The 21482-nt window shown below is 45.9% G+C and overlaps 1 protein-coding gene across 1 annotated transcript; it reads left to right on the top strand.

The window, feature by feature from the left end:
• Positions 1-208: 208 nt before the first annotated feature.
• Positions 209-20879, top strand: LOC121838358 (fatty acid synthase-like). The gene is made up of 4 exons (XM_042294552.1): positions 209-291; positions 11493-11794; positions 20561-20716; positions 20856-20879. Exons 1-4 carry the CDS (start codon positions 267-269, stop codon positions 20877-20879), a joined length of 507 nt encoding a protein of 168 aa, XP_042150486.1. The 5' UTR covers positions 209-266.
• The last annotated feature ends 603 nt before the right edge of the window (positions 20880-21482 follow it).

Raw genomic sequence — 21482 nt, 5'->3', positions numbered from 1 at the left:
GGCGGGGAGTACGCTCTCTACTTGGGGCGCAGAGCGGTGATTCTTTCCTCGTTGCAGGCATCACGTTTCCCTCGGGCCGTGCCCAGGAGGCACTTCTGCGGGACGTGTACGAGGAGGCCCGGGTCGACCCCTACTCGGTGTCGTACGTCGAGGCGCACGGCACGGGCACCAAGGCGGGTGACCCCCAGGAGTTGAGCGCCATCAGCAACGTCTTCTGTGGCGAGGGACGCAAGGAGCCGCTCCTCATCGGCTCCGTCAAGTCCAACATGGGCCATTCCGAGGGCGCCTCCGGTGAGCGTCCCTCCCGCGACGAGACGTGCCCGAACCGGAGCAACATGTTTAGATCAATTGACCAGCTTTACGAATAAGTGGCGTTCGAAAACGGTTCTTCTATGCCGCTGGTCGCGAGTACATACGGGCGTATAGCGATCCAATCGCTACCGCTCCTACGGGTGACGGCCGGAGAAAAACGGCTTATGTACGACCCTCGATTTGCGCAAAGTTCGTTCACCGTTAAAAAAAAGAAAAAAAAAGAAAATCGCTTTTTACCGCAGCCAATGTACATTCAACGTTCCACCGATTCCGTACGCGTGTGTCCCTGTTCTGTTGCTGACAGCTCGTTGAGGTCCGAGTGCAGGCGCCACGAAAAGACGCCCGGCTTTCTAGAAAGCTTGCCAACTGAGCTCGACCCTGTAACGTTGGTCTGCAACGCGTCTCCGACTGCCGTGTTAAGCGGCCCATCCTGGCCGTATAAAAGAAAGTGGTCCCGAAATGGCGACAAGAGACGTCACATGAGCTGATGTGTTACGTTGGCGGATGTCTCGATCTTGGCGGTTGGCGCCGGAGGTCCCTGCAAAACGTACGAGCGAACGCGAGTGTCGCTGTCGCCGCGGGGTCCCTCAGGTCCTCCGTCCTGGCTCAAGCTTCCGTGGACTGCCAAGCTGGAGAGCGACCCGCGACAGAACGGGCGTCTGCCACAGTCACCATCGCCGCTGTGACGCCGCCAGGATCGCAACCGGCGACAGCATGACACTTCTATGACATCGGGCACGCGTAAATTTAGAGTTGGACTTTTTAGCCCGCGGTAAACACATCATGCCGGAGACGCGTTTCCAGGCACCCCTGCAGGCACCATGACTCGCGGACTTTTGGCTTAAACTGAACTACAGGGTAGACTTTCGTCGAACGTGTAGTTCAGATCATAGAGACCCTCAGCTTCTCGTCTTCGGTGGGAGTAGATGACAATAATTTAAAGTTATTTTAGAGCGGAGGTCTTAGGCGCCCGTTTCCGGGCTGAAGGGCGTCTCCGTCGGCGTCGGCGTAACCGCGCTAAGTTTACCGGGAAAATTGACCTCACATGTCCGCAACACCAATTCAGTTTCCCAGCTAAATTTAGCGGGAAAAATAACGTCACATGACTTGGTGTGACATCACCTATGAACAAATTACTTTTCTCCGCTAGATTTAGCGGGAAAATTGACGTAACATAAACACAACATTAATTTCCCCTCTAAATTTAGTGGGAACATGGACGTCACGTGACGTCAACACCAGTTCAGTTTCCCAGCTAAATTTAGCGGGGAAAATAACGTCACATGACTTGGTGTCACGTAACCTATGAACACATTCAGTTTGTCCTCTAGATTTTAGCGGAAAAATTGACATCACGTGACCTGAACAGCAATTCAGCTTCCCTGCAAAATACACTCTTCAAATGCCAACAAATGACCGAATTGATAGCCCCAAGTATGCCCATGTTTATGTCTCCTCTTTTTCTCTTTTTGTTTAACGTTTTCTTTAAAAGACACATCACACTTGGAGCTAGTAGAGTGCTAGTAACGTCACCCGGATTTTGTACCTAAAACCGCACCTTTTGTTTGGGGCTAGAGGGTTTCTGTCGGCGGAAATTTGTGACGGCAACGACCAATGGACCATTTCTGGAAATCACCGGTTTAGAAAGTTCTGCTATGAAAATGCGCAAGCATGTTTTTAATCGAGCGCAGGCACTCCCTCGGCCAAGGAAGCTAGATCCTACTGGCTTTCTTAAGCTTAAGTTACCTAGATTGGGCTTCTCCAAAGCCCCTTGTCTGCCTCTTTTGGCTTAACGTTTGCTCCCAAGCTAGTCTGAAGGTGTTTCTTTCATCTCGTTCCGAATGCGAGCACTGCTTCATCCTCGAAATCGTCGAACCCAGTTTTCTGCCAGGTGGAGCCAGTTATTTCTAAACTGATCGATTCTGATTCTGAAACCTTCACCTCAATACGTCACGAATGATTTCAGCAGATGCAGAAGGGATTCGATCCCTTGCCCTTGCCTTGCCGGTGGACCCTCTCCTGTGTTACATGTGTTTCCGTCTATACTTTTCTCATATTTTTTTTGTTTGAAGGTATTGGTGCTCCGCCCCTCCCTCGACTGCCCTAGTGAAAAGTCTTGTATGTATAAGAAATATCTTTGTCCCATAAACGCATACGATTAATTAAGATCCTATAGGAACATACGAGAACCTTGTAAGAACATATCAGAACAATATAGGATAGCATAAGAAGTTATAAGAAACTTTTTATCAGTTTCTTATAACTTCTTATAAAATCCTATATTAGAGCGCAGCTCTTAGGGGCCCGTTTCCAGCCTGAGCGGCGTCGGCGTAACCGGGGGGGGGGGGGGGTCACGTGACCCCCCCCCAGGTCACGTGACCCCCCCCAGGTCACGTGACCCCCCCCCAGGTCACGTGACCCCCCCCCCCCCCCCCCCGAGGTCACGTGACTACCCGCAGGTGACGCGACCCCCCTCAGTACCCTTCCCTACTCCTCCTCAAGAGCTGCGCTCCGATTCGGCGTTACAGGGATTTGTAAACGGCTTTCATTTTGTTCTTATACTTTCTTATAAGGTTCTTGTATGTTCTTGTATGATCCTATTTGATCATAGGCGTATATTGGACCAAGGACCTTTAAGATTTTTCACTAAGGTGAGAGGACCACTTGTACTCATTCTTTGTTGTTGGTGAGCGACAGAGGCCACTGTCCTCGCGTCTATGTTCCTCCTGAGCGTGCACGTTTGTCGTTCGCTAGCGTACTCATCTACACGTTTGACTGTATAACAACTTATAGTTTGGCTGTTAGGCATATACAGGGTCTTCGAGATAAATCCGGAGATATATTCACCATATTCCGGAGAGAACAAAGTGGCAAAGATAAAGTAAATATCGACCGTTTTTTGTGATTTGCAAAGTCTGCCCTAACGTCTTCCTGTATGACAGATTATGTAACCATCTTGGCAATGCTGTAAATTTGTGTCGTCTCGTAGCCATACCGCGCAATGGTTTGCTTAGGTGACTTTCCGGCGTGAAGCGATTCGAGTATCGCTGCCCTCAAGTCATATTGTCGGCTCAATTTATGAGTAACTTGCGAATAGTTTATCATGCGATGGTGCGCTGTCGAATTACGTGGCCGCAGAAGCGCAATTAGGCCGGTTAGCTTCACGGCATTGTTGACAGACAACTTCTAAACAAAGAATCGCGGCGAGGCATAGCATGAAACTTATTGCGGAATGTGTCCTGAGTCAAGCCTGTCGCCAAACTAAAGCATGGCAGGTGCCATGTCTACAATATGTGAGACCCCTTTTTTTTTCTAAAATCTTTCTGCACTCAATGGGTTGCATATCCTGAAATATTTTAAAGTAAACTTAGATTGCAGAAGCTAAGGCGCTTCTTGAAATGCATAATGATCGCAACAGAATGTTATTTTTAGCAGAGTCATCACAAGTAGACAATTCCCTTTAGGCTTTTTATTCTTATATTACCAGCTTTGAACATACTTGCCAAGTATCGTTGAAACTCTTCAGGTATTTGTACTCTGCTAAAAATAGTTCGTTGTAAAATTAATTTAAATATTAGATTTTAAAAATAATATTACAGAAAAACTGTACATCTCTACCAGCCAAGGTGATTCTCGTGTCGTTGGCGTTGTAAGCGAAAATCTCCCGTCGAACAATTGAAGGCAAAACAGCATATCTCCTTTGAAATCAGGCTTACAGCAAACAGCTCAGTATCCGTTTCAATAAAGAAAGCCAAAAAAAAAAAAACAAGCATCACAACCACATGATGGGTGACAAGGCGCGTGTGAGCAATAGGAACACCCTCCCACGCGTTCCGCTAAAGAGTAGGTTTGCAGCTGCTTCGAGAGGGGTTGACGTCAGTTGAAGCCCTCGTGTGAAGCGCAAACCGCATAACGGGTGATAACGGCGCCAGCGAACAGTGCGAAGCACGTTCTTTCTCCCCGCGTATGTTTTCGTGTCAAACATCTCACGCAAAAAAGAAAAGACTTCAGAAGATTGAAGCGAAAAGTACAAACACCACACATGCAACATACAGCACAACATTCGTTTCAATAAAATATAAGCACAAAACAAGCGTCATAGCCATATAATGAATGATAAGGAGCTTCTGAAAACAATGCAAAGCACGTAGCGCTCACCCCATACGTTCCCGGTGAAGATTACTGTTGGCCAAGCAACCGCTGTGACGGCAGCTTGCGACGTGGAGAGTGACGACGTCACTAGCCTTTCGTATATAAAAGAAGAAGCCGCCTATGCCCCATTTCACCTTCGTCTGGACGCAGCGGTTGCTACGAGCTATCTTAGCCAATCCCGCTCTGTGGACGTGGCCTGTGATACGCTTTCCGTGCGTCGCTGTGCCCCCTCTCTGAGGTCATGTGACGCTCACGCGGCCTCCCATTGGCTCCGATGGCTCGCAACATCCGCTGGACTTAAACTTAAGATGAAACGGAGTCTAGCAACTGATTTCATTGTTGCTGCAGCACCGCGAGGAAAAGGCCACGCATAGTTAGGACTCCCGAGGAGCAGCGTGAATACTAGGAGCGGCAAAGGGAAAATTAACAGCAATACAACCCGCGGCGGCGTGCTGCGACCGGCGGCGGCATTTTGTATAGTGCAGTAGGCACTTGTTGGAGGTGATACCACAGCTTCGCTGACCAACGACCTTCACAGCGTGGATTGGAACCCTAACTTTTTCAGTATCTTATCTTAAATAACTTTTAATTCTGCACAAGTCCATGAATAACGAAAGAAGTCCATTCAGGGGAAGTTAAAACAGGATAACTTGCAAACACTACTTCTTACAGGTGTCTTCGTAGTCCTGTTTTTTTTTGCAACGTCGGGAAACATCACCCCCCCCCCGCCCAAAGAAAAGAAAAAAAACTGCTCCAACATTAGGTTTATATTGATAGGCAACACCTACCGTATCATAAATTTAAGGAAGGTCAGATATTCGAAAATTCACGGACAATATTTAATTGTGACATGGATGTCGTAAACTGAGATTGGCGAGTCATAACTGAAACTGTGACCAAGTGATGACCAAGATTCTTTGCACGACACTACACCGTTAGGATATTGCTTCGATTTTGCGAGGGGTTATCTATAAATAATAAATACGTATTTATTGTCTCTTTTTTAACACAGTACATAGACCGGCCCTTAAAAGCATGGGTATGCTTGTCTGCGGGACCTGGCGTCCAACAAGTTCCTTACGCAGTTATAACAAAGCACGCATTACTTGCATGCAAGTAAACAAAACCAAACAAAGAGAATTATACCTGACATGAGAATAAGCGAAGAACTTGGTCCTTTTTAGTCACCCATCGACTGACAGCACCATTCTCTCAGGTCTTGTTTTAGTCTTTTTAGAGAATCCAGGTTATGAAACTCTTCTGGTAACTTATTAAAATAAAAATGAACATAGCATGACCTTGCACTCTTTCCATATTTAGTATAAATCCTAGGAAGAATGAACATTTCTGTTCGCCTCAGAATTCGTTCTTTTGTTAAAGGAATTTTAATATCACTATTGAAGTAATGTTTTACCAGAATTACATAACAGTGCAACCTCTCAGTAGTTAAAGCTCTCGCGGCATCCATTTTCTCATCTTTCTCTACTTCTTCGTACATTGCCCATATGTGATGTTACATGCAATTTTATTGAGCATACTATCGATTTGATTTTTTTCTAGTTGGAACACATTCCGTACAACAATATTCCATAACGTAGGATAGACTCACCCAGTGCGTTATACACCCTCCTTCTCAGAGAAACGTTCGTCACACTACGCAACCTCTGGTCCTCCCCCTTCAAATCTTATCTTTATTTTTTTTTAGATCAGTGACCGTTTGAGCAAAAGAATCGTTAAATAAATCACACAATGAGACAATGTCGTCGTTTCCAAAAGCCCTTGCAATTGTATCATCAATTGTTCGCTTCCTTTTTGAGCCGGTGGTTTGGTTGATCAAGTCCCACGTCTCCTTTAGGTTTCCCTGGCGCATCTGAAATCCATTTGTATAAGAAAACGTTTTTGCTAGTCTTATTTTCGCGGATACCTTAGTACGTAACTTTCGAAATCCTGCTCTCATTTGAGTATTGTCGGGGTTTGCCTTGCATATATTCTATAACCTATCTTTTTCATGGCATAGTGTCATGATTTCATCATTTATCCATACATTTTCTGGTTTTCTTTGTTTCAGTTTCATTGTTTTCCAACACAGTTCAAAAATGGGCCTCATTTTGTCTCTGAACCTTTGATAAACAGTAATATGGTCGTAGTCCAATAGTAACCCCAATTATATGCTCTTATCATTTTGTCAATTCTGTTATTATGTAGAATTTACTCCCAATATGGTCAGAGCTAGAAAATAGTGGTCTGAAACGTTTTGCTTAATCACCCCTGAAATTGACTTAAGATCGCTGCAGGATCGCGCTAGGCGCGTTCCTAAACATTCTTTCTTAGTGTAATCATTAATTACATGTTCTAACCCGTAGCCTGCCAGTAGATTCAGGTACTCAGACACACCTACCTGGCTGCATTCATAATATCTATGTTCAAGTCACCAGCATAATTAAATATTTGTTGTTATGGAATTTATTGAGTAGCTCGTCAAATTTATCGATAAAAGAATGTATATTCGCACCGGATGGTCTATATATTGCACAGATAACAAAGAACACCTGATGATTCGATACACACACCACCAAACCTTCCGCGTTATATCTATATTGATTTCTGTCAAAATAAGTATATTAAGACGCGTCAATTTGTTGCTTGAGTAGACATTTAATCGGTCGCAGCCTTTACGTAGAGTTTTTACATTTATATGTAATAAGTTAAGATCCATTCTAACATTCTACATCTTCTATCACACTCTGAGCGTTGATGTCCCAGTCTTGAAATGATGGGAATGATTTAGCCATAATTAACGTGCTTTAGAGGAGTCTTGTTCCTTTTCCACGTTGATCGCAACCGCATTTTCTTTCCGGACCACAATTTTTCCGTTGGTAATCCACACAAATTTGTAGCCCTTCTCTTTGGCGCACGACTTCGTTTTCTATAGTAGTTGTCGAAGTAACTTAGTTAAATTTTCATTATTAAATACCCGTTTTTTCTGCCAGAGCCCTTCTCTTGGAGATCCAGATGTCTCTTACCACTCTCGTTTTGAAGCGGACAGTCATGGGCGAGATTTTTCCTTCCCTTGGACTTCATCTGTGTGCCGCTTCTATACAGTCATGTGACGGAGCAGGTGGCTGCAGTTTAGCAGAAAGTTGCGGGAAAGTTTCCATCAGGTTCTCGTTATCTTTTTTGCGGATCCCGTGAATATAAACATTTTTTTCTCCTTGAGTACTGCTCTGCCGCATCTACTGCGGCCTTCAGCTCCTGGATTTCTAAGTATTTCTTATACATCGTCCCTTTCAGCTCAGTGGTCTTATTTTTTATTTCCTTTAGCTCTGCTTCTTGGACATTCACCTTCTCCAGAAGTTTGTGGTACACTTTTCCCATCACTTCTAACCAGTGTTCTAAGCCTTCCACAGTTTTTTCTGGACTGGTAAGCTTCACAATTACCGCCTAATGTTTGTCAGATTGCTCATCGATGGAGTTTTTGATGTTATTAATACGGGTTAAGACTTCTGTTAGTTTTGTGCTCATGGCAAGGATGTGCTTCAATAAATCTGAAGCATTCGGTTCTTCCGAAGTTGCGCCCACGACGCTGAATCGACTAGCCTCCTGGGAATTCCTAGCCGCCTTTGTCGTCTGTCTAGCTTCCCGAATCTTACAGGTTGCACACTGCCAAGTACCTAAATCCTCTCTCGTCAAGGTTTTAAGCAGAGCCTTAGTCACCCCGGCACACTTCCCCACAGGATAGCTATTATTACATTCAACACACTTCAGACTTTGGCTATCTGCTGGAATTGACTTCAAACAGCTCAAACACTCAACAAGAGGCATTCAGGAAAGGGGAGCAGTCCAGTGAGGCGGCAAACGAAAGAAAGCAAGATTGACCAGAAAAGATTCTTACCTAGAAAATGCAGGTGAGAAAACTAGAAAACGGCTTGCGCCACACCCCGCTGGACTGCGCCCCGCCGTAGACTGCTGCTTGGTTTTGTTGACCGCAAGGGGGAGGTACCGTAGCCAACAACGTCACTTGAACCAATCGTGTTTCATGCGACTATTAACATCTGACAGTGCAAGTATGGTTTCACTGTGCGATAATTCCGTGACTTTTTCCTTGGGGCAGATTGATGTTCTGCGATGACTCAGGCACCCCGACATACTGCGCTCATCATCCACCGCCGCTTGCTCTCGTTGACTGTTGGCGATAGTCCCAGTTCTGTTTCCTTGGCATGAAGGTAGGTCTTTGCCGGGAGCGCGTACCAGCTACTAGAAAATGCAGACGAGAAAACAGTGTAGTGTCTTGCCACACACCCCGCTGGACTACAAGTGCAAGCACCATCTGAGGGGAAGGGCTGTCGTCTCATTTGGACGTGATCTTTCTATGCTCGAAGTACAATACTCAGTACTATTCGCCTCGAGATCGAACAGAGTAGCCACCGTGCGGCCGATGTTGGAAGCATAACGAGTCTGGCCTCCGAGATCCCGAAAAGGCGCCCGTTGAAGTATGAATCCTCGCGTCGATGAAGGCTTGTTTTTGGTTAAGCTGGGCTGTTTACGTTGTGAATGCTTGTTTCTTCGAAAAGATTGTATCGTCCCATGATCGTGGACACACGCGAAGGCAAGGGATGTGAGGCCGGAGACTTACATAATGTTGCTATTGTGGTTGGTGTAGTGATGCAGTTTTGTTTCAGTTGCAGTGCCATTGCATACTAGTACATTGCCGGCGGACAGCGGTGCCGTGTCGAAGGCGAACAACTTGCGAATGCCGGGCACATTAATCAGGGCAGCGTTGAAGCCCCGATGACCAAGTCGACGAGCGTACACGTGCGGAGTTTCGTGCTGTGGTCGTCGGCTCTCAGCAGGGATCCCCACACTGTGGACGTGAAACTCACGGACAATGACACAATTGATGAACTTTCGTGCACTTGCTCTGCCGGGTAACTACTGTTTGTAACTCCAACCGTCGGAAACGTTAGAGGTAGATATATGTGGTCAAGCGGTTTGAGGGAAGGGGAACACGAGAAAAGGAAAACCAGTCCCACTCCCTTCAAACTTCTTTTTGCAATGGTACTAGAACTGTGTAATTTCCTTCCTCGTCTCCCAAGCACCTCTGACACACTAATGTCGTCAATTACCACAGAGGCATTAACTTTACGTAACTTAACCTAACTTATCTCTAGCAACAACACATTGCATGTGAATGTAATTACTGATCATATAATCTCTTAAAGCGATGCGTTACCTTTTATGTTTCTGGCATGTGGTGCTGTGGCGCTTGATTTTTTGTTTCAACACAGGCTGGTAAACCAAAGGCAATCCATTCCCCCAAGTCAACGACCGACTGAATGTTTTAAAAGCCGAGATGTAATCATGCCGTTTTCATGTAGCATGATTTTCTGTCGAAAATTCGTTTTTACAAACCACGTGGCACGAAACCTCTGTCACGCGGAGGGTAAGCAAAATTAATGGAGTGTAAACAAGTAATTTATTAGGCTCGATAGTCCCTGTTGCTCCCTCGGTAGACTGACCAGTTGCCATCAGCCCTATTACCGCGTGCTTCCGACCCAACCTCAAGGAAATTGATCTGGTGCGTACGACGCACAAGCAGGCACTGAGCGAGTCACTTTCGCTCAGTGTTGGCGGTAACGCGTTACAAGTAACGGTGCTACCATTAACGTAGTAACCTATTCGTTACTTTTTTCAAGACGGTTAACGTACTTACGTTACTCGTTGGTTCTTCTTCGCAAAACTTAAAAAAAAATACACTTAAATTTTGTTTGTGCCTTTATCCGCCAAGTCGTGTGAATTTTTTGCGTTGTCTGCATTTTATTGCGTTTTTCTTGCGATCATTCAGCTGAAATCGTAAAAAGAAGATAAAGTTATTATGTCGAGTTTCTTCATGGACATAATATTTCTTGAAATAGGGCGCTTATGTGTAGCTGTCCAGTCAAAACAGTAACACGTGTTAATTCATAATTAAAAAAAAAAAAAGGTTACGCGAAATTAACGTGTGTTACTTTTTGTCGGTAACGGTAACGCGTTACTTTTCTTTTGAGGTAACGTAGGTTGGTAACGCGTTACTTTTATGTGCAAGTAACAAGTAGCTTATTTCGTTACTTTACTTTTTTTCGGTAATGCCCACAACACCGCTTCCGCTGCAGCTGATGTCTCTTTTCTCGTATCATAGTGTAGATAGGCTCGTAGGAGTGACACCTCTACAACATTTCAAAAGTCGGATTCTCACGAAGTAATATGTTCGTGGCATTCGCATCCTCTCCAAAAACACCGCAGCGGGAGAACCCCCAGTAAGGACGATCACACTGCCCAGCAGCGAGGATCAACACGCACACTTTACCCGTACTCTACCTTGGGACACTCGTGACACCTATGCAAAACAGTTTTCTTTTTCCACTTTCCTCGGTTGTTATGCATCGTTGGTTTCAAGTCTTCGGCAATGAAATGTTTAGAGCAAACCATGGATCGCGTGAATTGACGGCTCCTTCGGTAATCTCAACTTCGAAAGCCACTCTTTCTCCAGCGCGCCGGCCGCTGGATGTCGGTGAACTGACACCCACCTCGGTGCATTAGGTATCGCACTAGGGAACTAAACAGTAACGGACCTTTTTTCGTTAAAATTGCTTTCACAATGATACCGTGCGAGGAAATAAACGCGATATTCTGCAGGTTCTCCGTCGGGGCCGCAGATAGCCAATGTGGTAGCCATCTTCCTATCCACACATTGCTGACGATGATAGCGCGGCAGTAGCGCCACCTTTAGTTCGATCTCGAGGCGAATACTGCGTTCTACTTTGTTTTTTCTTAAACGAGCAGTTTAACTTCTGTCCCCTTCAAAGCAAGGGCGGAGATTTCTAGGAGCAGAGCTTTACGGTCGTGGCGGTATTCTTCACGAGGGAGAGACGGAAAACATACATCGCTTCCATCAGTTATAAACGGGTATAAATAAGAGTCTTGCTAGTTAGTGTTACGTATTAGCGGGTGGTTATAGGTGCCATGATGGTGACCCTGACATCCCCTCGCAGGCATCTGCTCGTTGGCCAAGGTGATCCTTTCCATGGAGACCGGCATCATCCCGGGCAACCTGCACTTCAACGAGCCAAACCCGGGCATCCCGTCGCTGAACGACGGCAGCATTCGGGTGGTGGACCGCCACACGCCCTTCCCGGGGGGCCTGGTCGGGGTCAACTCCGTCGGCCTCGGAGGCGCCAACGTGCACACCATCCTGGAGGCCAACCCGGGCCCCCACGTGGACTCCCTCCCCCGGGAGAAGCCCCAGCTGCCCCGCCTGGTGCTGCTCGCAGGCAGGACCCAGGAGTCGCTCACGGTGAGGTTTGCCGGAGTTCTCTTTTCGGGGGAGAGATTTCTGGGCGTCTTGGGCTGCGACGCGAAATGTCTACCGACCTGGGAAATCTGGAAAAGTTGAAAGCAGTGGCGTTGCCAGAAAGTGTTTTCGGCGAAAGAGCTAGTGTTCCGCTTGACGGGGGCCGCCTCGGCCGGGGGGCTAAAGACAAAAACAGAGTACGGCAAAACATAAATGATGATATCGGTAATCCCAAGAGAGAATAAGAAAGAGAGTGTAATAAAAACTAAGAAATAAGATTGAAAGAAAACCTGAGACCGGGACACATGAAAATATAAACGGACGTCAAGACACATTCTCAAACGCATTTGAGATTATTCACAGGAGATCGCCAATAAATATCTGCCCGGACGAAAACACGAAGAAAGAAAGGAGGAAAGAAACATTCCCCACGGAGCAAGACAGACAGACACCATCACCACACCGCCGTCCGGAAACACCACCGGTTGCCAAGGGCCTGGGCGATAAGTTTCCTCAAGGCCGCGCAAGCCAGCCAACATATGAAATAAGCCCCCCCCCCCGCCCCCCCCCCCCCCCACACACACACACACCCACCCACACCTCTCTCGCTTGCCGCAAACCCCCAAGGTACTGAAAAAACAACAACAACAACAATGCAAGACAAAACAATCAAAGGAAGAGAAAGCCTCTGGCGCGTTCCCCCAGCTCCAAAGACGGTTGAACTTTTATACGTGTCTCTTTCTTTGAACAAAATTAAGACCTCTTTTCTCAAGTGGGAACACAAACTACATTCACCAATGTGTTTAGCCAGTTCTAAATTTGAACACTTATTTCTCACATTTCTCTTATGCTCAAGCAGGCGCTCGTTTACGCAGGCATGTCTGGCCCACATAGCATGAACCACAATCCAAGGAAATTTTGTACACAACCTCCTTTCTACAATCTATCGACGGATCTCTATGCTTCTTTGCCCACTCCTGTTCCCTGTCCTGGCTAAATAATGTGATTTTTCCAGGCCGAAAATCTGCCTTGAAAACAACCCGTACCTCGAATCATCCCGCCAAAGTATTTGAATTAGGCGAGAACCCATGGAATTATTTTTTATTTATTTTATTATTTATTAATACTGTTCACCCTTTTTTCAGAGCGGTTACAGGAGTGGAAGAAAATGACATACCAATACATTTCACAATGTATAAGAAAGTATACAGTACAACCACGCGGATACAAGCACACAAGTTTTGACACGCTTTCTGAAAATGTTTGAAATGTAACTAAAAGACACACTCAGAGCACCAAACAGCTTCGCTTCTCCAGCGTTTCCTCAAAATCAACAATAGTTTCTATATTTACAGTATCTTCTGGTAGATCGTTCCGTTGTTTAACAGTTCCAACAAAAAACGAATACTTAAAAATGTCATTGTTTACCCGTTGTATTTCAAAGACCTTGTAATGCACACCCCACAATGGCCGAGTCGAGCGTGGTAGCAAGTAACGGGAGGTGTCGATGTTCAGCTCGTCTCGAGAGAGCTTTAAAAGAAGTTTAAGTCTGGCAATTTCTCTGCGACTTGACAATAAAGGGAGGCTTAGTTCTTTGAGCATTGAAGTCACCGAGTCAGTTCGACCATACCTCGAACAGATAAAGCGGGCTGCCAATCTTTGTATTTTTTCTAACTTATCAATTTGGTTGTTCCTATACGGATCCTACACAGCACAGGCGTATTCCAGAGTTGGTCGTACCAGGGTTGTGTATGCGGCTAATTTTACATTAAACGGAGCATGCCTTAGATTGCGCTTCAAGAACCACAACTTTTTAATAGCCTTACGATACAAACTGTCTACGTGCAGTTTCCATCTTAAATCTGAGGCTATCGTTACCCCTAAGTACTTTAAATGATCAGCTACTGTTAAAGACACATCTCCATTTTATAATTGTAAGTAAGAATGTTTTTTTTGCTTGTTATTCTGATAAATACAGTCTTTTCCGGGTTCAGTTTCATTCCCCATTTTTAACACAAATTATCTGCTGAGGCGAGCGACAAGTTTAAGTTTTCTTGGTCTACAGGGATGCGAACTTTAGTGTAGAGCAGGCAGTCGTCTGCGAATAACCTAAGTGTAATATTGGAGCTTACTGTTTCCGCCAAATCGTTGACGTAGCATAAAAATGACACTGGTCCCAGAACTGACCCTTGGCGCAACACCATCAGCTACAAACTGTATCCTATTTCTAAGATATGCGCTAATCCACTGAGTGACGTGATCATTAACTCTGTAACTAGTTAGTTTTATTATAAGTCCTTCATGAGATACCCGATCGAATGCTTTTGGTAAGTCTAGACAAGTCGCGTCGATTTGCCCTCTGTCATTTGACGAGCACGAAAAAACATGAAACGTTTCAAGCAACTGCGTTACTGTGGACAACCCTCGTCGAAATCCATGTTGGTTTTTATAAAAAAAAACTTTTGAACTCAAGAACCAGTGTCAGACCTGTTAGATTTTCCCCCTCAGCCTGCGCACAACTGACCCAATGTTGTCATGACCATAGCCCTCTGCTCTCAACCGCTCCAGCTGTCTTCCAAGTGCGATCCCAACACAATGAGTGCACGCCTCTTTTAGTGCATTACCTATTAGAAGTGGAGAGGTTGACCGCAGCGGGCTGCGCTCATGACTTCATCGGGTCAGTATTGCGCAGGCTAATAAGGGACACATCCAGCAGGTCTGACATTGGTTCTGGGAAACAAGTAGCCAAAATTTCATATTTCTATGGGTTCTCAAAAAACGTAAATGCTTTGGCGGAATGATTCGAGGTACGGGTTGCTTTCAAGGCAGATTTTCGCCCTTGCGAACTTACACCATTTAGCCAGTACAGGAAACAGGAACGTGCAAACAAACATATAGATCCGTCGATTGGTTTTCAAAAGAAAAGAAGACTGTGTACAAGATTTGTTTTGATTGTTGTTTATGCTATGTGGGCCAGACATGCCGCTGCATAAACGACCACCTGCTTGAACATGAGAAATATGTGAGAAATAAGTGCCCAAATTCTGAACTGGCTTTACACATTGGTGATGTAGTTTGTGTTCCCATTTGTAGGAAGAGACCTCAATTTGTTTTAAAAAAGAGACACGTATAAAAATGATTATAAAAGAAACCTTGAGTGCAGGCGACCACGGTAATTGGGTGAGTCAACCGTCTCTGTTGCTGGGGGAACGCGTCAGAGGCTTTTTCTAGCTTCGATTGTTTTCTGTTGCCTCGTTTTTGTTGTTGTTTCGGTACCTTGGAGTTTGAGGCAAGCGAGGGAAGGATGATGGGGGGGGGGGGGGGGGGGGGGAGGGTTCATTTCATGTGTGGGCTGGCTCGCACGGCCTCGAGGGAGCTTATCGTCCAGGTCTTTGGGAACCGGTAGTGTTTCTGGGTGGCGATTCTGTCTATGTGGGGATCGTGTCTGTCTGTCTTGCTCCGGTAAGCGAAAAATAGGATATGTGACCAAAAGTTTAATAAACATTCACCCGATGTTCCGAGACCAGTTCGGTCCCGTGTTCAAGGGTGAGTGCGGAAAGAACACGCGTGGCTTAAATGCACAAACGGATGTATGAGGCTCTGCTGACGTCACGCAGTCCCGACACTTAGCTGCTGGGCAGGGAGCCCGAAGAAGGATTCTCTTTCGCTTTTGTGCGTTGGATAAGCCAAAACTCAACGAAGAGTCGCTTTCGCTAATTTCTCTCCAAGGCCAGCACGGTGCTTCCCACGAAGTCAACTGTGCAACCGGCTGCTTGTGCGAGTTGCGCTAGGACGCTTGCCCCTACATCCTTCTTCCAGACGTAATTGTTTCGCGTAAGCCTCTCTGTGAAGTTCTTACTTTCGCCAACGTATATGAGGCCGGGCAATCTTTACATGGGATACGATAGACCAAACCATAGCCTTTTCTTTTGGGAGCCGATCCTTCGGGAGGCTGTGACAATCAGGGTGTCGAACCGGAACCGAACCGAACCGAAAACCGGAACAGAACCGTTATTTTTAGCCGAACCGGAACTGAACCGAACCAAAATTTTTGCCGCCATCTTGGAACTGAACCGGAACCGAACCGAAAAAAAATATAACGGTAACCGGTTCAAAACGGTTCAAGGTAATATTTTTTTTCTTTTCTGTTAGTATCACAAAATGAACATATGGGAATAAAAAATTGGCGGCTGCATTTCTATCTATGGATCAAATCGTCATATACAGTTTTGTGAGGGTAAAAGCGCTAAAAACAACGGACGAGTAAAAGAAACAAACCACACAGAGCGCTACTTGCAACTGAAGTTTATTCTCAGAAAACACACATATATATGTGTATGTGAAAACACACAAACATGGATCACCAACTAGCCCTTCTACGTCATATACAGAATTGAAAAGCATAGTAAGTTGTGGGTTTTCATGGCACTATGATTAACCATGTGTCACGTTGTCACGTGACGTCATGGTGTCAATACATGTTGTCACGTGACCTCGTGACGTCACGAGACTCACTGCGTCAACTCGATTTCGTTTGAGGAAGTCACTAGGTGTATTAACATTGTTGACAGCATGACGGGACATAACATCATGATTTCGCACCGAGAGTCAAATGACACCGTGACGTAAGCGATTTTCATAACCCCTCGTCGAGTGCTCGGGTTCGTGACAATCAGCACCGCCAAACATTCGGGTAACGGCTCATGTCAAATAAATATGATAATAGCCCTACTCTAAAAATATCTGAAGCTCAGCCCAAGCTTTTGCTTTCCAAACCCTAGCTGCCTAGAGGATGACTGTGATGAACACTGGCGGTATCAGATCACGTGGCCGCTGGTTTAAATTGCAAGTTGAGGAGATATCGACAGCTGTCTCTTTCCTTTATTTTTGGTACATCTGCTATTAGGGGAAAACTAATGGCTGTTTCCGCAAGCTATCAACGTTAGGGGTTATTTCTTAACAGTATTTATTGAAAGTACAAAAAAAATGTTGCAAGACCCATTTTTTATTATTGTTTTTTGCTGAACTGCATCCGAAAGATGTCCCTGAGAATAGGAGCACTGAAATTACCTAATGCGACTTATTGATATGACGTTACATAGAACTACACATGTGTACGGAAGGAATACAAAAAAAGGATATTTTAGTGACCTCAGAGAGGCAGCCAAACGTTGGCAGTCGCTGTAAGTCTCACACGAGCGTCGTTCTCAAGTTATTGCTTAAGTTTCGACTCCCTTTGTGCTTTGCTTAAAGGAGCTTTAAAATATTTCTGTACATCACTAAATACTGCTCAGGATCACTCCCTAACGTTAATAACTGCTTGAACTTGGCTTTGGTATTTTTTCTAGGCAATGGCAGTCGCCAAAAAATTCGAGAAATATGAGCATCGTTCATCCCCTCAACTCGGAGCCAGAAGCGGCCACTTTCCTGGTGCCTATCTTATGCCGTCAACGTTAATAATACCCCCGAGCTGGAGTTTTAAAGGAAGAAAACGCGTGCTCAGCTCCAGGCATTGTTAGAGTTCGGTTACTCTCATCACCGCAGTGGTTGGACACGAGCCTCTACCCAAGTGTCTGCCGAGACAATGATTGTTACGAGCCGATGTACGGTGCTCACGCAGTCCTCCTGTCCAATCCATGAGCCGCGCTCGACTGTCGTCAGGCGAGTGGTTTTGATCCTACGATTGCGACATCAATCTTTGGGAAGGCAAGACTAAAAGAAATAGTCTCATTTAAACCTCGCAATTGCACCGCGACAAAAAAGCTTCTCAGTTAGATGCGGCCTGTGCACGTATACTTGGGCCAGAGGACCAGTACGCCTCGGTAAAGTCATGAACATTCCAACCCGAAGTCGTTTTATGACCCATCTAAACTTCACGGGGTGCAAAATAAAAGGAATGAAGGGTTGCGGTTAACAAGTGTCAAATAAAATTGTCGAATGAACACACACCAAAGAAGGAGGCAATTCCTCAGGAATGCTTTCAGCCTTTCCACTCTGGTGAAGAAGGAAGACCAGCGATGCTGTACTATGGTGGGAATGAAGTAATGGCCGGCCGCAAGTCGGCAAGCCAGAGTGGAAAGGCTGGAGAGGTTGCCGCCATCTATACGCGACAGCGGCAACCAGACAACCGGCAAGCCGGTTCTCTGGTTGCCGTCGTCATTTATAGATGGCGGTAGCTGTCCAGAGTTTTGTGTCATCATTTGTTTGCTGACGGACACGACACTAGTGAAACTAACCCTTAACAGCTCCGCTGTATAAAGAAGGGCGCGTGTGTGTGTGTGGGGGGGGGGGGAGGGGGGAGTTTTAAAAACATACTGTGTTGTAAAGGTTCCTCTTCCCAGCATCTTTGGTGCAGACCAAAAAGCGTGACTCCGGAAACTACTTTGCTTGCAAAAACGCTCTTACCAAAAAGCACGTTTTCGTCGTGCCAGACGCTCGCGCCGTTCCTAGTGAAAAGCGTCTGACTCGCAACTAAAGGGTCGTGGGTACGAGACATACGGTGACCTTTGATTCGCATTACATGTCCTGTTTTAATCACTCTCATCCCACGCGTGATGTCACGTTTCGCGTGAGCATTGTGGGTTGCTTGAAATTCTTGCGCGAGGGTATGTAGCTCTGACGTCATGAACCTATCGACCAATCAGGATTTTCCAGTGACGCCACCGACATCGGCTTTTCTGCGACATGAGCTCCTTAACGCTATCGAGTTAAAATCATCAGTTAGCAGAGGTGATGCTCATTTGCAAATTAAATTGACCGGCATCTTGTCAAGAACAAACCTCAACAATCGGGCTATGCCAGCTTATTCTGCATAAGAAAATGTTCACTTGGGCAAGCGCTATTTTGGGCCAGATTCGATCTGAGTGCTAAGGTGCGTATAGATTAGAGTGAACAATTGCGATTACTTCTTGCTGCATGATTAGTGGCATGCATGCGGTGCTGAGTGTAAACAATGTTTGGTTAGAACAACAGGCATTTGGATTGCCGCTCTGTGTTTCTATAAAAATATAGACTGAAAGGATTGTTACATTCTGAAAATTTTATTGCTTTTAGCTCTGTTGTGTCGTCATCATATGCATATATATTGGGAAGTGTATTTCGTGAACCTTATTTCATATTTAGCATGAGCACGAAGTGCTTATTTCATAATTTTGTGTGATGCAAATCCTTAGTTCAAGGACACAATCACGATATCATTTTTAACACTGCGACACAAAGTTCGACACAAAGTTGTACCAATCACGGGTATCTAGGCGACCTACCACACTTTGCGACAACATTTTATACCGTGTAAATAGATCAGCTTGAGCTTTAGAATTTTACTTAAACACAAAGAAAGAATAATAAAGTACAGTATAGTTTTAAAATTGTAGCTGATCTATTTACACCAGCTCAACTCTTTACTCTTGTACTTAAACATTTTGATTCAGGTAAAATATATGTTACTGGTAAACAAAGGGATGTGGAGTCGTATGAACACGTTGTGTATGTTAATGCAGATTTTTTTCTACTCTTGCGTCGTAATTAAATAATGTTAATATTTTGGTACCTAAAAACAAAAGTAAATTGCACGGACGATCGAAGAAACTATGTAGTTAATCGTTTCACGGCGTAAATAATGTATATTGCCAGTACAACGCGAAAAATATATTCCCAATTTTGCGGTTCAAACCGGTTCGAACTGGTTCAAACCGGCTCGAACCGTTATTTTTTGCTCCCCGGAACTGAACCGGAACCGAACCGAAAGCCGTGAACCCAAACCGGAACCGAACCGATAAAAATTTCGGTTCGACACTCTGGTGACAATGACCGAGTGTTGACACGGGCGTTTAAGGCACCGCCATCCTGTAGCGACCGAGGAAGCGGGAAAGGGCCTCGCTGGTGCGGCTAATGTAGGGAACACAGATACGATCGGAGTGGGGAATGCTGCGCCCTACGTTGGGATGCTTTGAGTACTCGAGTATTCGAAGAATAAGCCGTCGAGGGTAGCCATTCTTGCGTAAATTCGATTTTTCGACCTTGATTTTCTCCTGGAGGCTCTTCTTTGCGAAACTGGTGGCGAAGGCGCGCCTGAAAAGCGCAGAAGCCACCGACGCTTTATGACACAGGGTATGGCGGGAATCAAAACCCAAGTATCTGCCAGTGTGGGTTGGCTTCATGCAAACAGAGAGGCTTAGATGACTGCCACTTCTGGTTACCAGTACATCCAGAGAGGGAAGGGAACCTTTCTCATTACGTGGGAAATGTTTGTTTCTTCTTCCTTTCTTTCTGTTTTCGAGTGAACGGCTATTTATTGACGTCCTTATATGAATAAACGGAGCTGCGTTTCAGATTTTGTGTCGTGCTGTCAGTGTTTTTTTATTTGTCTCAGTCTCACGTTTTTTTTAATGATGTTTCCTAACCAGCTCGCCTGCGTATTTTCCCTCCTTCCGAAGAAAGCGTACGATAGGTTGGTTTATTCGTTTTGCCACGATGGATTGAAGTTATTCGAGCGCTCGTCAGCTTCATTTATTTTTATAAATCGCAGAATGTTTTTACGTAAAATAAATCTAGGAAAGAGCTAGGAGCAGACCTTGGGAGCATCGTTGTGCTGCTTCCTTGTGTATATAAAGGTGTTGCCAGTGATATGGCCCGATAGAGACCGCGGAAGTCCACGTCTGTCATTCCGATGGCCGTAATGTCCGAAACCTTTCATATTTTTGTGAACTATGGTGCCTGGGAATCTTGAATGGATGAGAATGCTCACGGCAGACCCCTGTGATCTCGCAGGCCACCCTGGACCGGCTGGAGGGGGACGGACCCCTGCCAGACCCAGCCTACGCTTTGCTCAACCGGGTGGGGCAGCCCAGCGTCAACCAGTTCCGGTTCCGCGGCTACACGGTGGTGGCCGTGAACGGCTCTCGCGAGCCCATCAAGGCGGTCGAGGTGGGTACCAGCCTTCCTCCAGTCTCGGTGGCCCAGGCGCCACAGCCCCAGTGCTATTGCATCGAGGGCGGCGTTCTTCAACGTACGTTTATATTACATTTTCCTCGAGATTGGGGCTAGCACCGAATGTGTGTTCCAGTACCAGTCGAGTGTCTGCGAATAGAGCCCAATCTCGAGCTGCAATTATGTTTCCTTGGAATTGGGTCGTCGTACGTGGCGTCTTTGTAAAAATAGAGGCACGCATGAAACCTCTGCAGAAGGCCTGTGCACAAGGCGTGTTCTGCGGAGCATGTGCAAGCCACGTGAAAGATCTGTATAAGACTTGTGCAAGAGCATGTGCGTGGCATGTACTAGGCATGTGGCCGGAATGCCACGGGGCATTTGAAACGCATCTGCAAGAGCCTCGTCAGAGGCTTTTATTTTACAGTGGTAGCTGTTAGTGCTCCTTCCTGGCAAAAAGTGCTCATATATGAACGCAAAAGCCCACTCTATAGCAGAGGCACTGCTCTCCCTCTCCTCATCGTTCCTCACAAAAGGCAATGCTCTCTCTAGCCTCCTTGCACCCTCCCACCTTCTTTCCCTCCGGTAGGCCTCCGCTGTTTCGGAAAATTCACGCGATCATGGGAAGAGAGCTGTTCACCTCCCCATCGTTCTGCTACATCCAGATACCCTCCCGCAGCGCCCTCTCTTCCTCCCCCACCCCTCCGGCAGCTAATGTAGCGAAATGCCCACCAGGTCGCTCTGTCCGGACACGCTCCCTCGCGTC

The sequence above is a fragment of the Ixodes scapularis genome, unplaced genomic scaffold, assembly GCF_016920785.2.
Source record: "Ixodes scapularis isolate PalLabHiFi unplaced genomic scaffold, ASM1692078v2 PGA_scaffold6__148_contigs__length_123643588, whole genome shotgun sequence".
NCBI lineage: Eukaryota > Metazoa > Arthropoda > Arachnida > Ixodida > Ixodidae > Ixodes > Ixodes scapularis.
Note: the sequence above shows the minus strand (reverse complement) of the source record. Positions and strands in the feature narration are given on the sequence as shown.

Bases quoted from the DNA above. Each gene is read 5' to 3' on its own strand.
- LOC121838358 (XM_042294552.1), top strand. From the start codon at position 267: ATGGGCCATTCCGAGGGCGCCTCCG. The intron at 11,795-20,560 runs GTGAGGTTTGCC...GTGATCTCGCAG, and splicing joins GGACCCAGGAGTCGCTCACG to GCCACCCTGGACCGGCTGGA. The intron at 20,717-20,855 runs GTGGGTACCAGC...TGTGTGTTCCAG, and splicing joins AGCCCATCAAGGCGGTCGAG to TACCAGTCGAGTGTCTGCGA.